This window comes from Rhinolophus hipposideros (assembly GCF_964194185.1).
Source record: "Rhinolophus hipposideros genome assembly, chromosome: 19".
NCBI classification, from domain to species: domain Eukaryota; kingdom Metazoa; phylum Chordata; class Mammalia; order Chiroptera; family Rhinolophidae; genus Rhinolophus; species Rhinolophus hipposideros.
In genome coordinates, this window is record NC_138065.1 from 47,835,080 (window position 1) to 47,851,521 (window position 16,442).

Consider the following 16,442-nt stretch of genomic DNA (forward strand, 5'->3'; position numbering starts at 1 on the left):
TGTCCTACAAGACTTTGTTTTGTTGTTTTTGTATGGTCAAATATGTACATAAATATATAAATGCACATACACATATATGTATATGTGTGTATGTATATGTGTGTTTGTCCGTGCGCATTTATGTATTTAAAATACATATATCCATCTTTTAAAGCTTCTGAAATCCCATTAAGTAAATACTTTGGAATAATCAAAAATGATTGAGAAGTTAAGGTATCTATTCATTATGTAAACAAGGGACAGCAGGACAATGGGATGTGACCAGACAGGAATGAAGCAGTTATTACTGATAAAGTAAAGCCATTTCATGTTTGTTGTTGACATCAATTGAGATTTTCAGTGAACCATTTACATTTAACTGATTTAAGTACACCATGCATTATGATTCTCATCCTCATTCTCATTTTTAAATGAGATACTGAAGCAAGGTGAAAAGCCACATGAGTACTACAGCTGAGATTGAACAGCATGTCTCTTGAAACATGATAACAATGTCAATACAAATTTTGGGTAGCATTAGGAGCAGGTTGCTTACCTTTCAATAGCTAATTCTTTGTTAGAAAGTTGCTGCACTGTAATCACAACCTTCTTCTCTATTCCTTGTTTTAATTTGAAATAAAATTTATCTCTATCCTTAGGTACAGGACTGAAAAATGAAAAAAAAACAGAAATTATCAATACAGTAAATAAAACAACAAAATAAGAAAATCTGTCCCAAAATTAGAATGAGACAACAAAGTGTGTAAGCAACACCTTTATTCTTAAAATGTACTAAACTTTCATCCTGCCACAGAGTAACAAACCATAAATTGGATACTCGACAAAACCTAACCAAGGTTAAAAACAGGATTTTCTTAATAACAAAATTTCAAATTTGTTTTTAAACTTAACAAATTTAGGAATATGATTTAATTACTTTTACGTCACATTTCTGGTGTAGCTAGTGGTGTGGTCATGAGTTCCTTTAACATAATGAAACCCAAGACAAAAATAAAATGAGAAGGAGAGCTTCCTTTTAAACATCTAGAATTTGAGATGACTGTGACATATCGAGGTGAATACAAATAAAAGTTGGATAAAGGTATAGATTGGGGCAGTGTAGCCTAGACCAGGCTGACTATAATTAAGAATGATCATTAAAACAATAAATGTTTAAAGTATAGGCTGTCTTATCTGAAAAGAAAAATACCTTGAGCAAGTTATTTGACCTAAGGCTCGATTTCTTTTTCTGTGAAAAACAGATAAAACAACTAACAGTTATTGTTAGAATTAAAAGCACAGTTAAGGCACATAGGTAATAATTAGAGTATAACTGTGTCCTATTACCTGCCTATTTTTGAACTGGAGAAAAACATTCTAAACATACAATAGAAGGAAAGGATTAAGTAAATGATGATCAAACCACACAACGTACTATTGGGAACCATTAAAAAAGATTTGGATTAAGAATATTTTAATGGAAATATTCTTATATCACAAAGTTGAAAGAAAAAAATGTATATATAGAATTGTGTGAAAATACCCCCTAGAAATAAATGAAACAAATCGAGTATTAAAAGTGATTATAACTGACAATAGTTTTTTACTCTACCTTTATTATTTTTACTAAATCTTCTATAATCAAAATCATTATTTTTAAATATTAAGAAAATCATTGACATAAAATATTTGAAAAGCATGAGAAAAGCGAAACATATTAAATTCACCAAACATTTCTTTAGCATTTTAAAGCTTTATACCGACATTGTATAGTTTCTGGAATCTTTATAGTTGCCAATATCATGTTTCAGGCACAATATCAAATTTTATTTTTCCCAAATAACCTCACCTAAAGTTTCCTTTTCCATCATCTTCTTTTACCTCCAAGGAGACACTGAAGGTAAACACATCACTGTCGGGGGTGGGAATGACTGAGTCTTTAACATCAGACACTTGTCTGGAAGAACGTTTGAATGCTGTACAGAAACTATACAAAATTCTGCTTACCTAAAACAATAAAAATGGAAGTACCGTTAGGCAAAGGCTTTAACTGCATTTTGATACCCTTTCTCTCCTAATTCTTGAATCTATAACTCCCATGATCACAATTTTCTTTAGCAAATACAGTCTAAGCATATATATATAGTTTATAATATAGTTTATAACTCATATTAGTTTGTAGTCTAAGCGTTTATATAGCTACATACATATATGGTTAGTTCTTCCAATCTGGCAGTTAAACAGTAATAAAGCAGTTTAACTTAGTTCACAAAAGAACTCTATTTATTTATAGATGTTTCTAGGACTCAGAATATACTACATTGCAATGAATGAATCCTACGATAATTACTAGAATGATACTGGCATCTAAATATTCCCAATGAACACAGATAAACAAGGTTTTCACCCAAGTCGTTAATTTCTCTTTCCACTTTCCTCAGCTTCAGAGGACTACATACTGAGTCATAAAGTAAATACTGGTTTCAGCAATAACCAAACATGGTAACGTGATTTACAGAGCTCCTGGTGTTATGCCACGTTGCTGTGGTATAAAATGCAGGATTCCCAAAATGAATACTGAAATGGCCTTATCTATTTTAGTAGTATTAAGCTACCCAAATGGCTACTTTAAATATATGCATCTTATACTCTTCCCCTAAACTGGAAAAGTACTCTAAGTCCCACACTCTTCCAGAAGTTATCTTCCTTGGTTCCAAAAAAAAAAGCGTCCTACCACCTCACACTTGTAAGCCTGAAGTACAAAAGGCCTTCAAATCTCTCGGACCACCCATGAGTTGAACAAAGAAAACAAGGTGAAATAAGAAGAGTCTAACACAGGTCATATTTTCAAAACTTCACATTAGAAGCAACAAGTAAAGAGACTTCTCTAAATGCTAACAAATCCTTCACTTTAGATAAAGTGAATTCAAATTATTCACTGAATTATATTAGTCTAGAAACGTAATATTTTGTAATTTTTCTTGAAACAAGAGCACTTTCATCAACAGCAGAATTTCCTAAAGCATGGGGTCTTTCCTCATTTTTCTATTTTTGTTATATTCATATTTCTATCTTTTCTCATACAGTCTGTCATATTCAAAAACAAGTGGTCATCAAACCTCCAATAGCAATATTTACATATATTAATCAATGATGACCCTAAACTGCCTTTTCAATGCCAAATTAATAGTTTCTTAATTATGACTTATATACTTTTAACTGTATAAGAATGCTTCCTGCAAGCCTAAAGTTCAACTTCAGCAGTCGCATATTTGTATCATCTTCATAAAATCGTAAAAATATTTTAATGTGTTATCCCATTATAATTTTCCATAAATGAGTAAAAACAATAAAAGCAGCAAAGGAATGCTATTAATAAGAACTGTAGGCCTCAAATCTTACACAGTTAAGACAATGACAAATTTACTCGTTCATTCCAAATATGTTTGAACACGTTGTAAATTAAGTATTATTTTAGGTGCTGTGTTCCTAAGTATTAAGACAGCAGTGAACATGGAGCTTACATTCCCGCACATGGAAATTGAAGGAGAAGGAATCATTAAGCCAAAATCAGAAATGTTCAGCCTAAACTGGATACTTATTTGACTTCGCTCAATAATTTAAGTATTATAGAGAAAACACTAAGAAAGAACATGTTAGGAATAAGTCACTGAAGATCGTGCCTACAAAGAGTAAAAAGGGACTTGAAACTCCTTTTAGTCCTCTGAGTACTCCCCATTTCCTAACCCCAAATGTAATAAAATATCAAGTCTATTGTTAACTTTTTATACATTCAACTTCAACATATTTTTAAGAAAATGTATGTGAAATTAGGGGGATACCTGTACATAACTTGATACATTCATGGGGTCAAACCCCAACCATATTTCTTTTTTCTCCTCTCCCATATTTTCCTCTATTTGTCTTTGTGCCAGGGCACCAGCAAGCCTACACCAAAAAAGTCAGAGAACTTGGCAAATTCTAAAGTAGATGGCAAGGCTCAGGAATATCTTTTGAAAAAGGTTAAGTACTTTTAACTTAAAAGCTGAGCCAGAGTGGCAGAGAATGATGGGGGCAGGGGCATCAGACCACACCTTTCTCTCTTTTTGGAGGAAGGACACAACAGGACGACAGGACGTTAACAGCATTTATAGCAATCAAACTGCATGTAGTCCTGACCATGCCTTACACGTTACTGTTGCCAACAACAAGGTTAAAATCATTTGTGAATTCTAGAGTCTGTGAATAAGCTGGAATGGAGATACATGGATTGGTAAGGCAGAGTAGCTTCAGAAAAAATGATTACCAATGTCTATAGTTATTGGGTCAAATTGGGTAAACAATTACATCATGAAAATTAAAAACACATACCATAGCAAACATTTCTATACATGTCACACTATTAAACACACACACACACACACACACACACACACAAATAATCTACTAGAATAGGCATTTTTGTTGCAGAAGGCAAAGGTTTATTGACAAATAATAACAGTACAATTTTCCCCAGAAGGCAGTACCTAGAAAAAGCACTAATTAAACACAAAACTTTCTGTTGAGGTTGTTGCTGCTGTTTTTGAAGAGGTGGAGAGGAGGACACATGTAGATATATGCAGAGGAGGCACACCAAAATCTTAACTCGGGTGGAATCTGAGTAACTTTCATTTTCTTTTTTATTTCAGTATTTTCCAAATTCTCAAATACGTATTACATGTTAATAGTCAAAAAATGCTATTAAACAAAAAGGAATTTACTTAAAATAAATAACAGCCAATTATTCCAAAATAAACGCTTTGGTGAAAAAGAATCAACTCTTTTAAAAATACCATATGCCAAGAAAATATTCACCTAAGAAATAAATATAGAAAAATCATTCTATAAAAGACCCTCGGAAAGATATGTGTTAAAATTTTATAAACATCTTGCTCAAATATATTACTCACTGAAAGGAGCTAAAATAAGAGATGTATCATACAAAAAACTTTCTAAAAATTATAAAAATCTACGCAAGGAAAACACAAACAACATAACTTCTGAATTAATTTCCAAAGTTAAGGCGTTTTGCTAAAATAACATCTCAATAAATATGTTTAAAAAATAATATTTTCCCATGTAAGGAATAAGGTGTCTTTTATATAGTGGCATATCAGCAACTCTAAGAAAAATCCCGTGCTTTCAGACAAAGGTCTGTCCAATGATACCCTTGATATTTATCATGAAATACTTCTGAATGTCTTTAACACCAGATGACAACAGTGTTTCTAAATTATTACACTGAGAATTGCTAGTAATAATACGTATGTTAAACATACAAACAACACAAACATCAAAATCTGTTTTGAAGAAAATTACACTGACTAGTAGAAATAAATTTCTAAAGAGAGTCAACTAAGCTTTTTAAAGTATCTTTAAAAACAGGTCCATAAAAGTGCAACAATAGGTGTCTGCCTAGCTCTTTTCGCTTGCTTTCTGATACTCTGCTTTGTCTGCAATTCTCCAGCAGAAGCCTAGCATATCATTCTCCCTGTACAAAAGCCACAGGCATCAAGAATCTTCTGGCTGGATCCCCCAACTCTTTTGCCACAAAGAACTGAGATTCACTCCAGCAGAGTCCTGCAGAAGAACATCGAGGGGAACAAGTCAAACGTGTCCTAACCCTTCTGTGGAACCCCTAATCCTTGTGCCACAGGTCCAACAAAGCCACCCTTCTCGCCGGACTTCCCTTCCACCACTGCCGGGCCTGCTGCTTGTGGGATTCTATGGTGAAAAAAGGGCATCACGGCGACAGCTGGTAGCGACAGCCATGCTGCTTCTCATGCTTGAGAAGACGTCTTCTTGCCTTTAATAAACTTCTTCAGGTCTCATCCAGACTCTTCAAACAATAGGAAAGAAATTAATTAGCAATGCTGCTGCACAGTTTATATTTAAGCAATAAGAATGTGTCACCTGTTCCTGAACTATCTTTGCCAATTGTTTGTGCCCATCAAGAGGGACTCAAATACAAAAGACTAAAGTTTTCCCTTCACCAGAGCAAGAAACTTCTGGGAACCAGATACCCAGACAACTAGTAGACTGCAACTAAAAGACTTCAGATTAAAGGGTAATTATTTTTTGAGGGTAATTATTTTTAATTATTATTTGTTGGACATCTTTTGTGAAAGGCATGAGTAAAACCCAAAGGTAGGTGGAATGTAAGCTATCTGACCAATCAATTGCTTTATAAAGCATACTGAAAGACAAAAGCCCACAGCTGCTTAATACAATATTTAAGCAACAGGAAAAGTTGTTACTGAAATTACATGGGTCTTCAGAGTCAGAGAGTTCCATTGGAAACCCAGCTCCATCATCTATTCTCTTAGCCTTGAGATAAACAAAGGGTAGCCATACAATTTGTCAGCCAAACCGGAGCACTTTTGAAAATAAAATGGAGTGCCATTAATGACATATTTGGGCAACAGGCATAAACTAGGCTTGCTCCAGGTAAGGGAAGCTAAGATGACTGGTCTAAATAAATGCTGTCTATGTCATGGAGATGTCATGAGCTCTCTATTTATACTTGGCTACTGTCATTCAGAAATGGTTCCTTGTAATAAAGTTTAATGACAATTGTCACGTATTTCGCCTTCAAACAATGAATTTTACCACCAATGTCCCATAATGTAACACTTTGAAAAATGTACTCTAAAAATAAATAAGTAATACATGGACATGAAATAAAATGGATATCACTTTCTCACCACCTGCACTGTACCAAATATACTCTCTAGAGACACAATTAATACTATTTAACACCATATCCAAAATGTTAAGGCCGAGAATTACCTAGTTGTGTCCACTGTTTTCCCAGTTAAAGCACTCAAAAATGACAAGCAGATGCTATAATCCAAAGAGAGTTCATACCATCAGTTATGAAAAATGCTTGCAGCCAGGTCCCTTTCCACTTCTTTCCACCGCAGCGTTTCTGCCTCTCCAAGCAGCAGGCTCTCCAGTTCTTCAAAGTTCATTTCCTTGCTGTTGAGTGTCAAGTATCCAGAAACCACACAGGTATGTTAAATGATGGCTGCCAACATGAAATGCAAGGCCTCTACCAGCCGCTTCCCCACCTCTGCAGTGGGATTGTAAGGATCAGAAACAGATCCCCTCATTCACAAACAGACATATATCCTTTCAGAATATTTATATTCACTGCCTCCTACATTCCTATATGACAGGCACACGTATACTCATTCACTCTCCTATCACACCTTTTGGCAAAGGAGAGAGAGGGAGAGAGAGGATGAAATAGACTCAGAACTACTTCTTACACAGGCGAACTTCCGTTGCTACAGTCTAAACTACGTGTGTCTGTGTGTGCATGTTCATTTAAGTGTTTAGGGCACAAGAACTGACATACCCCTCTTGCTAAGTATCAAACACACAAAAATCTACATTTCTATGAGTTTGCATGTTGTGGCTAAAAATAAAGTCTCAGAACTCCTGTTAATACAACAGTTTATTTATGCTTCATGGTAAAGAGAAAAGAGGATAAATAACTGCTGCTTTCAGCATCTTCTGCTGACAATTTATATTCCCAAAAGCAAACACACCTGAGACCTTGCTCATCCAAACCCACTGATTAATGCCTTTGAAATGGTTGTACTACTACTAATGTTCTAAAAGTGCAATTTATTTTTAATTTGGGGAGAATTCAATAGATACAGAAAAAAAGGCAAATTCCCCACTTTAAGGCAGGGACTCAGCTCCCGCTCCACGCACAAGCAGGCAGGACATGGTGAGGCCAGAAAGAACACCCACGGAGTCATAGATAAGGGAGTCATACCACTATGTTCTTGATGGCGGCTGGTCGAGACACAAAAGAAAACATCCGCCAGTACCCCAACGAGGGGTCTTCCTGCACCCCAGTCTCGCTGGTGGCCCAGTGAGACACAGGAAGTAGGATCACCAGGATCCGCAATCCACAATTGGCTTGCTAACAGCACTTGCTAGCCGCAATCCGTGCTTGCTAGCGTAGCCACGGTAGGTATATTAGTGGCTAACGGCTAACTAGTTACAGTTGATGGCCATCTACTACCCGAGCCAGCACCTTTGCACGTGAGGTCCAGAGCCTGGAAACTGCTCTCTGAGACTCCGTCCCTACACCCATGTATCTAACAGCCATTTGATCTGAAGTAGTTCTCTAGTCTAAGAAGAAACCACCACCTAAGAATTGCTAAAAGGAACTTACTGGCACCTTCAAAGGCCTACAGACTGATACCCCTGCTGTAAACGAGTATTCGCATTTGTAATTAGGCCAGTTCTACAGAGCAAAAGCCAGCCTCTAAGTGAATGCAGTAAAAATAATCACCAGTGAAAACCACCACAGAGCTCTATGAAATAATCTTAGTACAATATCCAGATGAAAGCAGTATGCAACTATCAGGTCCAGCAGAGGAAAAGGTATTGTTAGAGGCACTTTTTAAAATCACATGGGCCAATCAACTTGGGCAAAATAATATAAGAGGTGCAAAAATATTCCCCCTTTCTAAGCCTGAGCAATTACTACCATGGTGGGGTGGAAGGACAGCTCATCAGAGGAATTTTTCTGGTACGTCTGGTAAGCTGGGAGTGCCCCACCTACGATACCACTTCCGTAAAGTTATCAAATTTACCTTTCCATATTCAGTTTTACACCTCTACAAATGTTAACTTTCTCTTTAGAAATATACTCCAAATTTATGTAATATGGTATATGCTCATATACAAATTTATATGACAGTGAGATTAGGGTTCAAAACTATTACCCTAACTCACCTCTATAGCAAATTGCTACAATATATTATACTTACTGCCTCTTTAATTTCACAGGTGAAAACATGTATCTGAAATTCTTCTGAACCATGGGAACTCTCTGTGAATGCAAAGCAATTGCTCTCTGTTGTCCCATCATGTCCACGTGCACAGAATAACACCTTATAGATTGGAAAAGATGCTATCTCCACATTGCTGGCTTGGTCTATAATTCTGAAGAACAGTGATGGAAAATGAGATAAAACATTAATTATCTAGGCACAAAGGCAAACAGTTTTACTATGCCAATAACACATAAACACAGTGATCTTAAAAACCCAAAATAAACTGGAACTAACAATGCAAGAAAACAAATTATCTTCATATCCTTGATATATGTACGTGTGTATATGAGTATGTACACACACAGATATGTACACACACGTGAACACACACACACACACATACTTCACCTTTTTTTGAAAATTACTTCATTTTTGTGTTTCCTATGATCCAATTCACTTCCTCCCAAAGCCAAGTATACACTGCCTGGTAAAATCTATGTCACCCATCCCTAAATGCTGGTATTGTTCTGCTATAGCAAAAGGAATGCCAGTACAGAATAGCACAGACCATCCAGGGAGAGTTCATTGCTATTCAGAGCAGCACCTGTAAGTTCACGCAAGCCACAGGTCACTGTTAACCAGAACCTCTGTTACCTCCACAAAAGGTCAGAGTGGTTACAAAGATCAAATTAACAACAGAATTTAAGAGGTAAAGGGAGTCTGTGGATTTAAGATCAAACAACTCTCTGACTTTCCCTATGCAAATCCTAAGCCCTCGATTGATCTAAAAACTCAAGACCATTTCAGGATTTCAAACTCTGAAACTGAAGGGCATCCACTAAAAGTAGAGAGGCAAGTCAAAACACTAAGTCTTTACCAAGGTGTTGGCACTCTGAAACTAACAAGATAACATTAAAAGGCACTCTGAAATTTTTAAGGGACTTTGTACAAACAATATGTACAATATAATATATACAAAACCCTTTCCTGAAAAAATTCAAAGCATTCTTAGGAAAACCTTGTAATTTACATTGCTATTATTTTGGTACGTAGAATTTAGCTAACATTTTCTCCCATGCTAAACTTTAGAGAATGAGGCCAATCAAAAAGGGATTGAAAAAAGATTAAATCAGCCTTCAGGGAATATTATAGGTTCAGGACACATTCAACCTGATTTCCCAGACCTGTACATTTATTTGTTCATACAACAAATATGCACTGAAAACCTGGACCAGATACCACTCTAGACACTGAAGCTACAGTAGGGAAAACTACATGTAACCTGCTCTCACAAAGCTTACATTCTAGTGAGGAAGGCAGACAACAAACAATTAAGTAAATAAATATATAACATAATATCGAGTCAAGGAAAAGTGCTATGAAGAAGGAAAAAGTCCCATTAAGGGGAAAAAGAGACATAGTTATATGATACGATCAATGGAGGCTTCTTTTGCTAAAACGTTTGAGTCGAAATTGGAAAGAAGTAAAAAAGCCACTGGAAAACCAAGGAAAGACTGTTTAGGCAAAGGATAAAGACTATACAAAGGCCCTGAGGTAGCAATCAGGACTGTGTATGAGAAAACAAAGGGGCTGCTGTGACTAGAAGGCAGTGAATGAATGAAGTGAACAAAGAGAAGGTCAAGGAGAGGCTCATCGGTGACCAGTCACAGGAAGGATGTCAAATATAACCACACCTACAATTAGAAACCACCGGAGGGCTGAGTGTAGAAGAACAACATTATCTGACTTACACTTAAAGAAAGTCAAGGTGCAAATGACATTAAATAGTACTCCTAATTAAGCATAAGAGAAAAAGCCACTTTGCTTCTTTCTAGTCTGATGTAAAAAGTTTAAAAATCTAGGGCTCACTCTAGTTCTTTGAACCACTATTACATGACAAGGTGAAGGCAGGTTTTCACTCTCCTTCAGAATAGAGAAACACAGATTACAGGTATTTCTACAGTGATATTTCCATTTATAATATTCTAAGCATCGTTTTGCAAATGCCCCTTGCAAGTAAGGAACTCAGTCTAAGCCTACACACGTTTACTTTGCATATCTACAAACTGAAAGTGAATTAACAGTGAGTCCTAGGCCTGATTTATGATATAATATCATCCAAAAAAAACTTCAGTATGTCTAAGGGGATAAAAGGGATTAGAGCTTACCTCACAGAACCTTCTGGAACATTTGGCACATACAGAGTAACAGGAAAGGGGTACTGACTGGAAGATTTCATAGTTGCCATTGCCCGTAAAGCCTCCACTTCATTACGTGGGGAGGAAACTTTCATACATCCTAAGTAGGTCAGTTTGTTAAATAAAACGCTATCTTCTTCAGGAAATCCACTTGGAGAAGATGGTCTGGGTGTAGAAATTTCTGAAGGAAAAAAAAAAGAAATACTCAAAAGTTAAGGCAAAACTTCACGGTGCAATTTTGCCTATTGTCAAAAACTAGATGAAAATTGCAAAAAAAAATAGGTCTGTTTTCATTTCTTTTAATGTTTATCTTATATCTTGATCCAGAGTTCTAGAATTGGCCATTTTATACTTTCAAATCTCTTAAGGTATTATTTACTCAACGATAACTTATTTAGAGGAAAAGGAAAACTGCTAAGCTTTACATTTAAAAAAAACAACAGAGTTTAAACGATACAGAAAATAAGGAGAAAAACCTATACTAGAGACATTGTGAATAAGCCTAAAAATAATGAAGATTAAATAAAACTAAAATCAGTTAAAAGCCTCTGTTGGTTGTATAACCAACCTAACTTCCTAAGCAAAAGTAAATAAAACGTTAAGATGTGACATCTCATACCAGTAACAATAAAAGTCAAGCTTCGCGCTAAGAGAAATAAGTCAGACAGAAAAAATCGAGAACCATCTGATTTCACTCATATGTGGCATATAAAACTAAAAGCAACAAATGAACAAGACAAACAAACAAAACCTCATAGATACAGACAACAGTTTAGTGGTTACCAGAGGTTAAGGGGGGAGGAGGTGGTAGATGAGGGTAAAGGGGGTAAATATATGGTGACGGAAGGAGAACATACTCTGGGTGGTGAACACGCAATGCAACATATAGTTGATGTATTATAGAATTATACACTTGAAACCTATATAATTTTACTAACCAATGCCTCCCCAATAAATTTAATTTAAAAAAATTTAAATCCTCAACAGAAAAAAAAAAAAGTCAAGCTTCTTACTTTGCTCCTTCCTGGGACTGCTGGCTTCTATGAACTATGTAAATATTACAGGAGAAAGTTTTCCTCAAAATAATTGTTATTTTGATGACTGATCTTATAATTGTTTTCTCCAATTCTCCTCTCCCCATTAATGAGTTTCTTTAAACAAAAATTGTTCACTTTACTTCTAAGCACAGCATGCCGCAAAAGCCCAATTGTGATTAGAGTATCTGTCTGCATCTATCAGGCAGGATAAAACTGTCCCTTTGCCATTCTCCCCATCCTCACTTAAAAATGCAGCTAGTCTCCAGCTCTTCCTATTATCCATAATGATACTGCACAAAATTAAGCTGAAAGCAAAGATAATGAAAAAAAATACTGACAGTAGATAGAGTAAAACAGCATGTTACAAATAGGAAAACAAGGAGTGATTCAAAGGACTGCAGATTTCTCATCAGAAACTATGGAGACAAGAAGACAGTAGAAGAAAGTACTTTTCTTTAAAGTACTCAAAGAAAAGAATTATCTAAATGCTTTTCAAAGGACATTGCTCCATGGAAATCTAGGGGTTCTGCTAGGGCCTATATACCGTATCCCACACCTATTTTAAGCAGATATGTTATAGTTATTGAGCTTGGACCTAAGATTTTTATTTCCAGGTTCAAGATTTCCAACACTATTTATGATGATGATGATGACAAACATTTTATTTGGTATTTACTTTGTGCCAAGCATTTTATATGGATGATGTCGTTTAATCTTCCAACATCCCTATGAGGCAGGTTCTATTTTAGCTCTATTTTACAGATGAGGAAATTGAGCATTAGAGAAGTTAAATAACTTGCCTGTAATCACATAGCCACAAACAAGAGCTTGGGTTCAAACCCAGGCCTGAATTCCAGATGCCATGTGTTAACCTGCATGAAAAGTCTGAAATAAGATGAATTAAAAGCAAACGTAGTTCTTATTCTACTCTCAATTATAGAGAGTCTCAGCTCTTCAAGGGAAGAAACTGTTCTATCCTCTTTTTATTCCCAGCTCCTATTAATGATGTCTAAAAGACTAGATATTCAATATATATCAAACGAATTAATCACTAAATAAATAAAAACTTTTTAGGGCTAGTGGTCCTTTTAGCAGTCTATTATGGCAAACACACATCACCTGGGTACCACCTAGGTACCACCCTATCCCACCAACAAATGTAACTGCAGCCTTCATGTAGACAAAACTCATTGGTAACGATCCAGTGGAGACCAATGGAAATCATGAATTATGCAGACAAATAGCAAAATATTTTTAGACCTGGTAAAATCACATACCGACATAAGGAATTCTTTTCTACCTATATATAAATTAAGTCCTATTCCTCAGCTTTGATTCATTCCATCACCCCTTCCTCAGCAGAAAGATGAAAAGAGTAACAAAGCATGAGAGAGAAGACTCATCTATATAGCAAACTATTTTAGTACACTGCAGTAAACCAGCAAAGATTTCCTGTTAGGGCTGAATCCAAGCAGCCGGGACATAAGGTCACCAAATGACAAATAAACAAACGCTCTCATCTATCTAGTTTTGTAACTGGCAAACAACATACCTTTAATGCTCACTTTAGACCATTTAAAGCTAGACACTTTTCAGGCAGTCACTTGCCATTGAAATTATGTCTCATTTTAAACCAACCACAACAATTTTGTTAGCGAAAGCTGTGTTGACTGCAGCTATGAAAACGCAACCTAAATGCCTTGTCTTAGCCTGTTCAATCTGCTACAACAAAATACCACAGACTGGGTGGCTTATAAACAACAGACATTTATTTCTCACAGTTCTGAATTCTGGGAGTCCAAGATCAAGGTGTGGGCAGATTCAATGTCTGGTGAGGGCCAGCTTTTTGGAGGGCATCTTTTCACTGTGCCTTCACACATTGGAAGGGACCAGCTAGCTCTCCGGGGTCTCTTTTATAAGGACACGAATCCCAATCACAAGGCTTTCCCCTTATGACCTAATCACCTCCCAAAGGCCCCTCTTCCTAATGCCATCATGTTGGAGGTTAGGATTTCAACATAGGAATTTTGGGGAGGACACAAACATTCAAACTATTGCACTGCAGGCCTTTTTATTAAAAATGAAAATAAAAATACATAACTAGAAAACAATACTAAAAATGTACTTGTAAAGCAAAGGAAATTCTTATCCACTGAGATCTTCAGCGAAAAATGTTTTTAAAATGTATTTAGTGTAATGGGTGTTGAGAACACAAAAAGGTACACAGTACATGGTACCCATCAAATATGCTCAGGAATAAGAACCACACTATCTAAGCCATTGTAAAGAATAGCTGATTCCAACAACCAATCAGAGCTACATTAGAAAAGGTACTTCTTCCTTTCCATTAATATATTAACCAAAAATAACTTAATTATATGAATGTTGACATCAGCATGCTTTGGATTTTTGGGGAGGAGTGGGAATTTAAGAAATTCAAAAGATAAATCAAAGCCTAATGAATAATATAATCTCTCACGTTCCTTCAATCAAGTACTAACAAAACTTAGTACTTTGTAAGGTTCGTTTCCAATCTTGCATTTTTAATTTAAAAAATATATACATAGTTTAAATCCTGTTGAACTTAAATCTAGCCATGAGTATGACTGTACTTTGAGAACTATGAATCTTTATAGTGAATCACCAAAGCGGGGGGGTTGCTCTTGCAGACCCCAACACAGTGCAACTATCTTCTCCTAGCCTGTCTTTTAACCATATTTATTAAGGTAACTTTCTCATTCAGAAGATTTAAGTTTTTATGTATTAAAATATAATCACCTTTTCCCTTCTGATTTGGGTTTTCCTACCCTGACAACCACAAAAATATCCTCCTATATTTTCTTCTCATAGATTTATCTTCCACATTTAAATATTTGACTCACGAGGAGTAAATGTTGTGTATACTGTGACTTACAGCCATCATGGCCCCTCTGTGTAGCGCTCTGGCCATACCTATACTCACTGCACACCAAACTTCAGGAAAGGACTATGAGTGCCCTAAACCAATCAGGGTAATCTCACCTCCTCTGTGAGATTACTGAGGGGACTGAAATAAGCAAGTCCCACACCCATCGGTTCATGTCATCCCCCTGCACACTAGAAAATGGATCTGTTGACCCCATCAGTGTAAAACTCACAACTTGTGTTCAGTGAGTAAAAGAACCCAGCCTTTCTCTCTGCCACCAGGCATGAACAAATCACTTGGCCTTACTTTTAGATTTCTGCTGCTAACTACTCTTTAACCATACAGGTAGCCAGGTAAGGAAAAAGGTGACATGGAAAAGATCACAGTTGAATAGTTTACAAAGAAACACAACCAGAGCCCAGATCAAACCACACCTCTAGGGTTTAAACCAGCTGAAGCAGCAGTGGAATTTGCTTTGGTTTGGCTTTTCTTGTATCCAAAATCATTTTGATTTACTAGCTGTCATTCCTACTACAAATCCTATTCATTCATGGATGAATTTATTATTTAATACATTGATGGAGTAGATATGGTATTTTACTTAGAACTTTCATAAATTATAATTTGAAATAATTGTAGTCAAACCTAGTTTTTAAAAAGCACATCATATAAAAGACTGTGTATATTGCACTATTCTCTGATACCCAAAAATTTATTAATTTCCTCAATAACTATTGAGAGCCTATCATGTGCCAAGTACTAGGGGTAAAATGAAGTCCCAGACATAGCCCCTGTTCTCAAAAAACATTGAGACTGACTTCACAGGTAGAAAGACATACAGAAAAATAAGAACCAAAGTGGGAACTCTCAACCAAAACTGAAAAGTTGGTGGCCCTAATCTCAAAAACAAAACTAACAGGATTTTCTAATTTTCATCTTAAAATTTTCATTATCACTTTATCCCATTTCTCTTATGGTTTCTATGAGTTCAATACAGTACCTGTACTCGATGGATCTAAAATTAACTGAAGAGATGGCTTATTTGTTTGGCTGGCTGAAACATCTCCAAATGAATGGTCTGAGATCTCACTGGAACTTTGACGATTAACAAGAAGACTGCTTTGCCCTTTCTCCGAATCTCTCAAAATCTCTTCCATGGCTTTTTCCAATTGTTCATCACCATTAGAAACTATCTATAAACAAAGCAAGACAATTCTGCTTCAATCATATTACAGTTCTGGAGTTTAATGAAAATACTTCATTTCTAGAAGAAACTCAAACAATTTAAATACTTAAATTTAAATATAGTTACTGAATACCAAGAATGTATATAGTTGTGCCTAATTTCACTAGATATACAAAATCCTGAATTGCAAAACCAACTAAATTGGGGATTATTAGTTTCAGAAAAAGATTCCTCAGAAATCACTTCAGGCAGTGTCCAACTACATCTGATCTAAGCTCTTATTTCAAGAGATTTCCTTTT

At 35.8% G+C, this 16,442-nt stretch overlaps 1 protein-coding gene across 8 annotated transcripts in view; it reads right to left on the reverse strand.

Moving 5' to 3' along the window:
• Window positions 1-16,442, reverse strand: part of RABGAP1L (RAB GTPase activating protein 1 like) — a 443,815-nt gene that overhangs the window by 385,140 nt on the left and 42,233 nt on the right. For all 8 annotated transcript variants that reach the window (XM_081024862.1, XM_081024852.1, XM_081024863.1 and 5 more), the window contains exons 3-7: window positions 15,957-16,149; window positions 10,985-11,195; window positions 8,811-8,985; window positions 1,829-1,986; window positions 536-646 (exon numbers count right to left, since the gene is read on the reverse strand). In XM_081024862.1, the coding sequence (XP_080880988.1) occupies window positions 536-646; window positions 1,829-1,986; window positions 8,811-8,985; window positions 10,985-11,195; window positions 15,957-16,149 (848 nt within the window). The remainder of the gene's footprint in view (window positions 1-535; window positions 647-1,828; window positions 1,987-8,810; window positions 8,986-10,984; window positions 11,196-15,956; window positions 16,150-16,442) is intronic.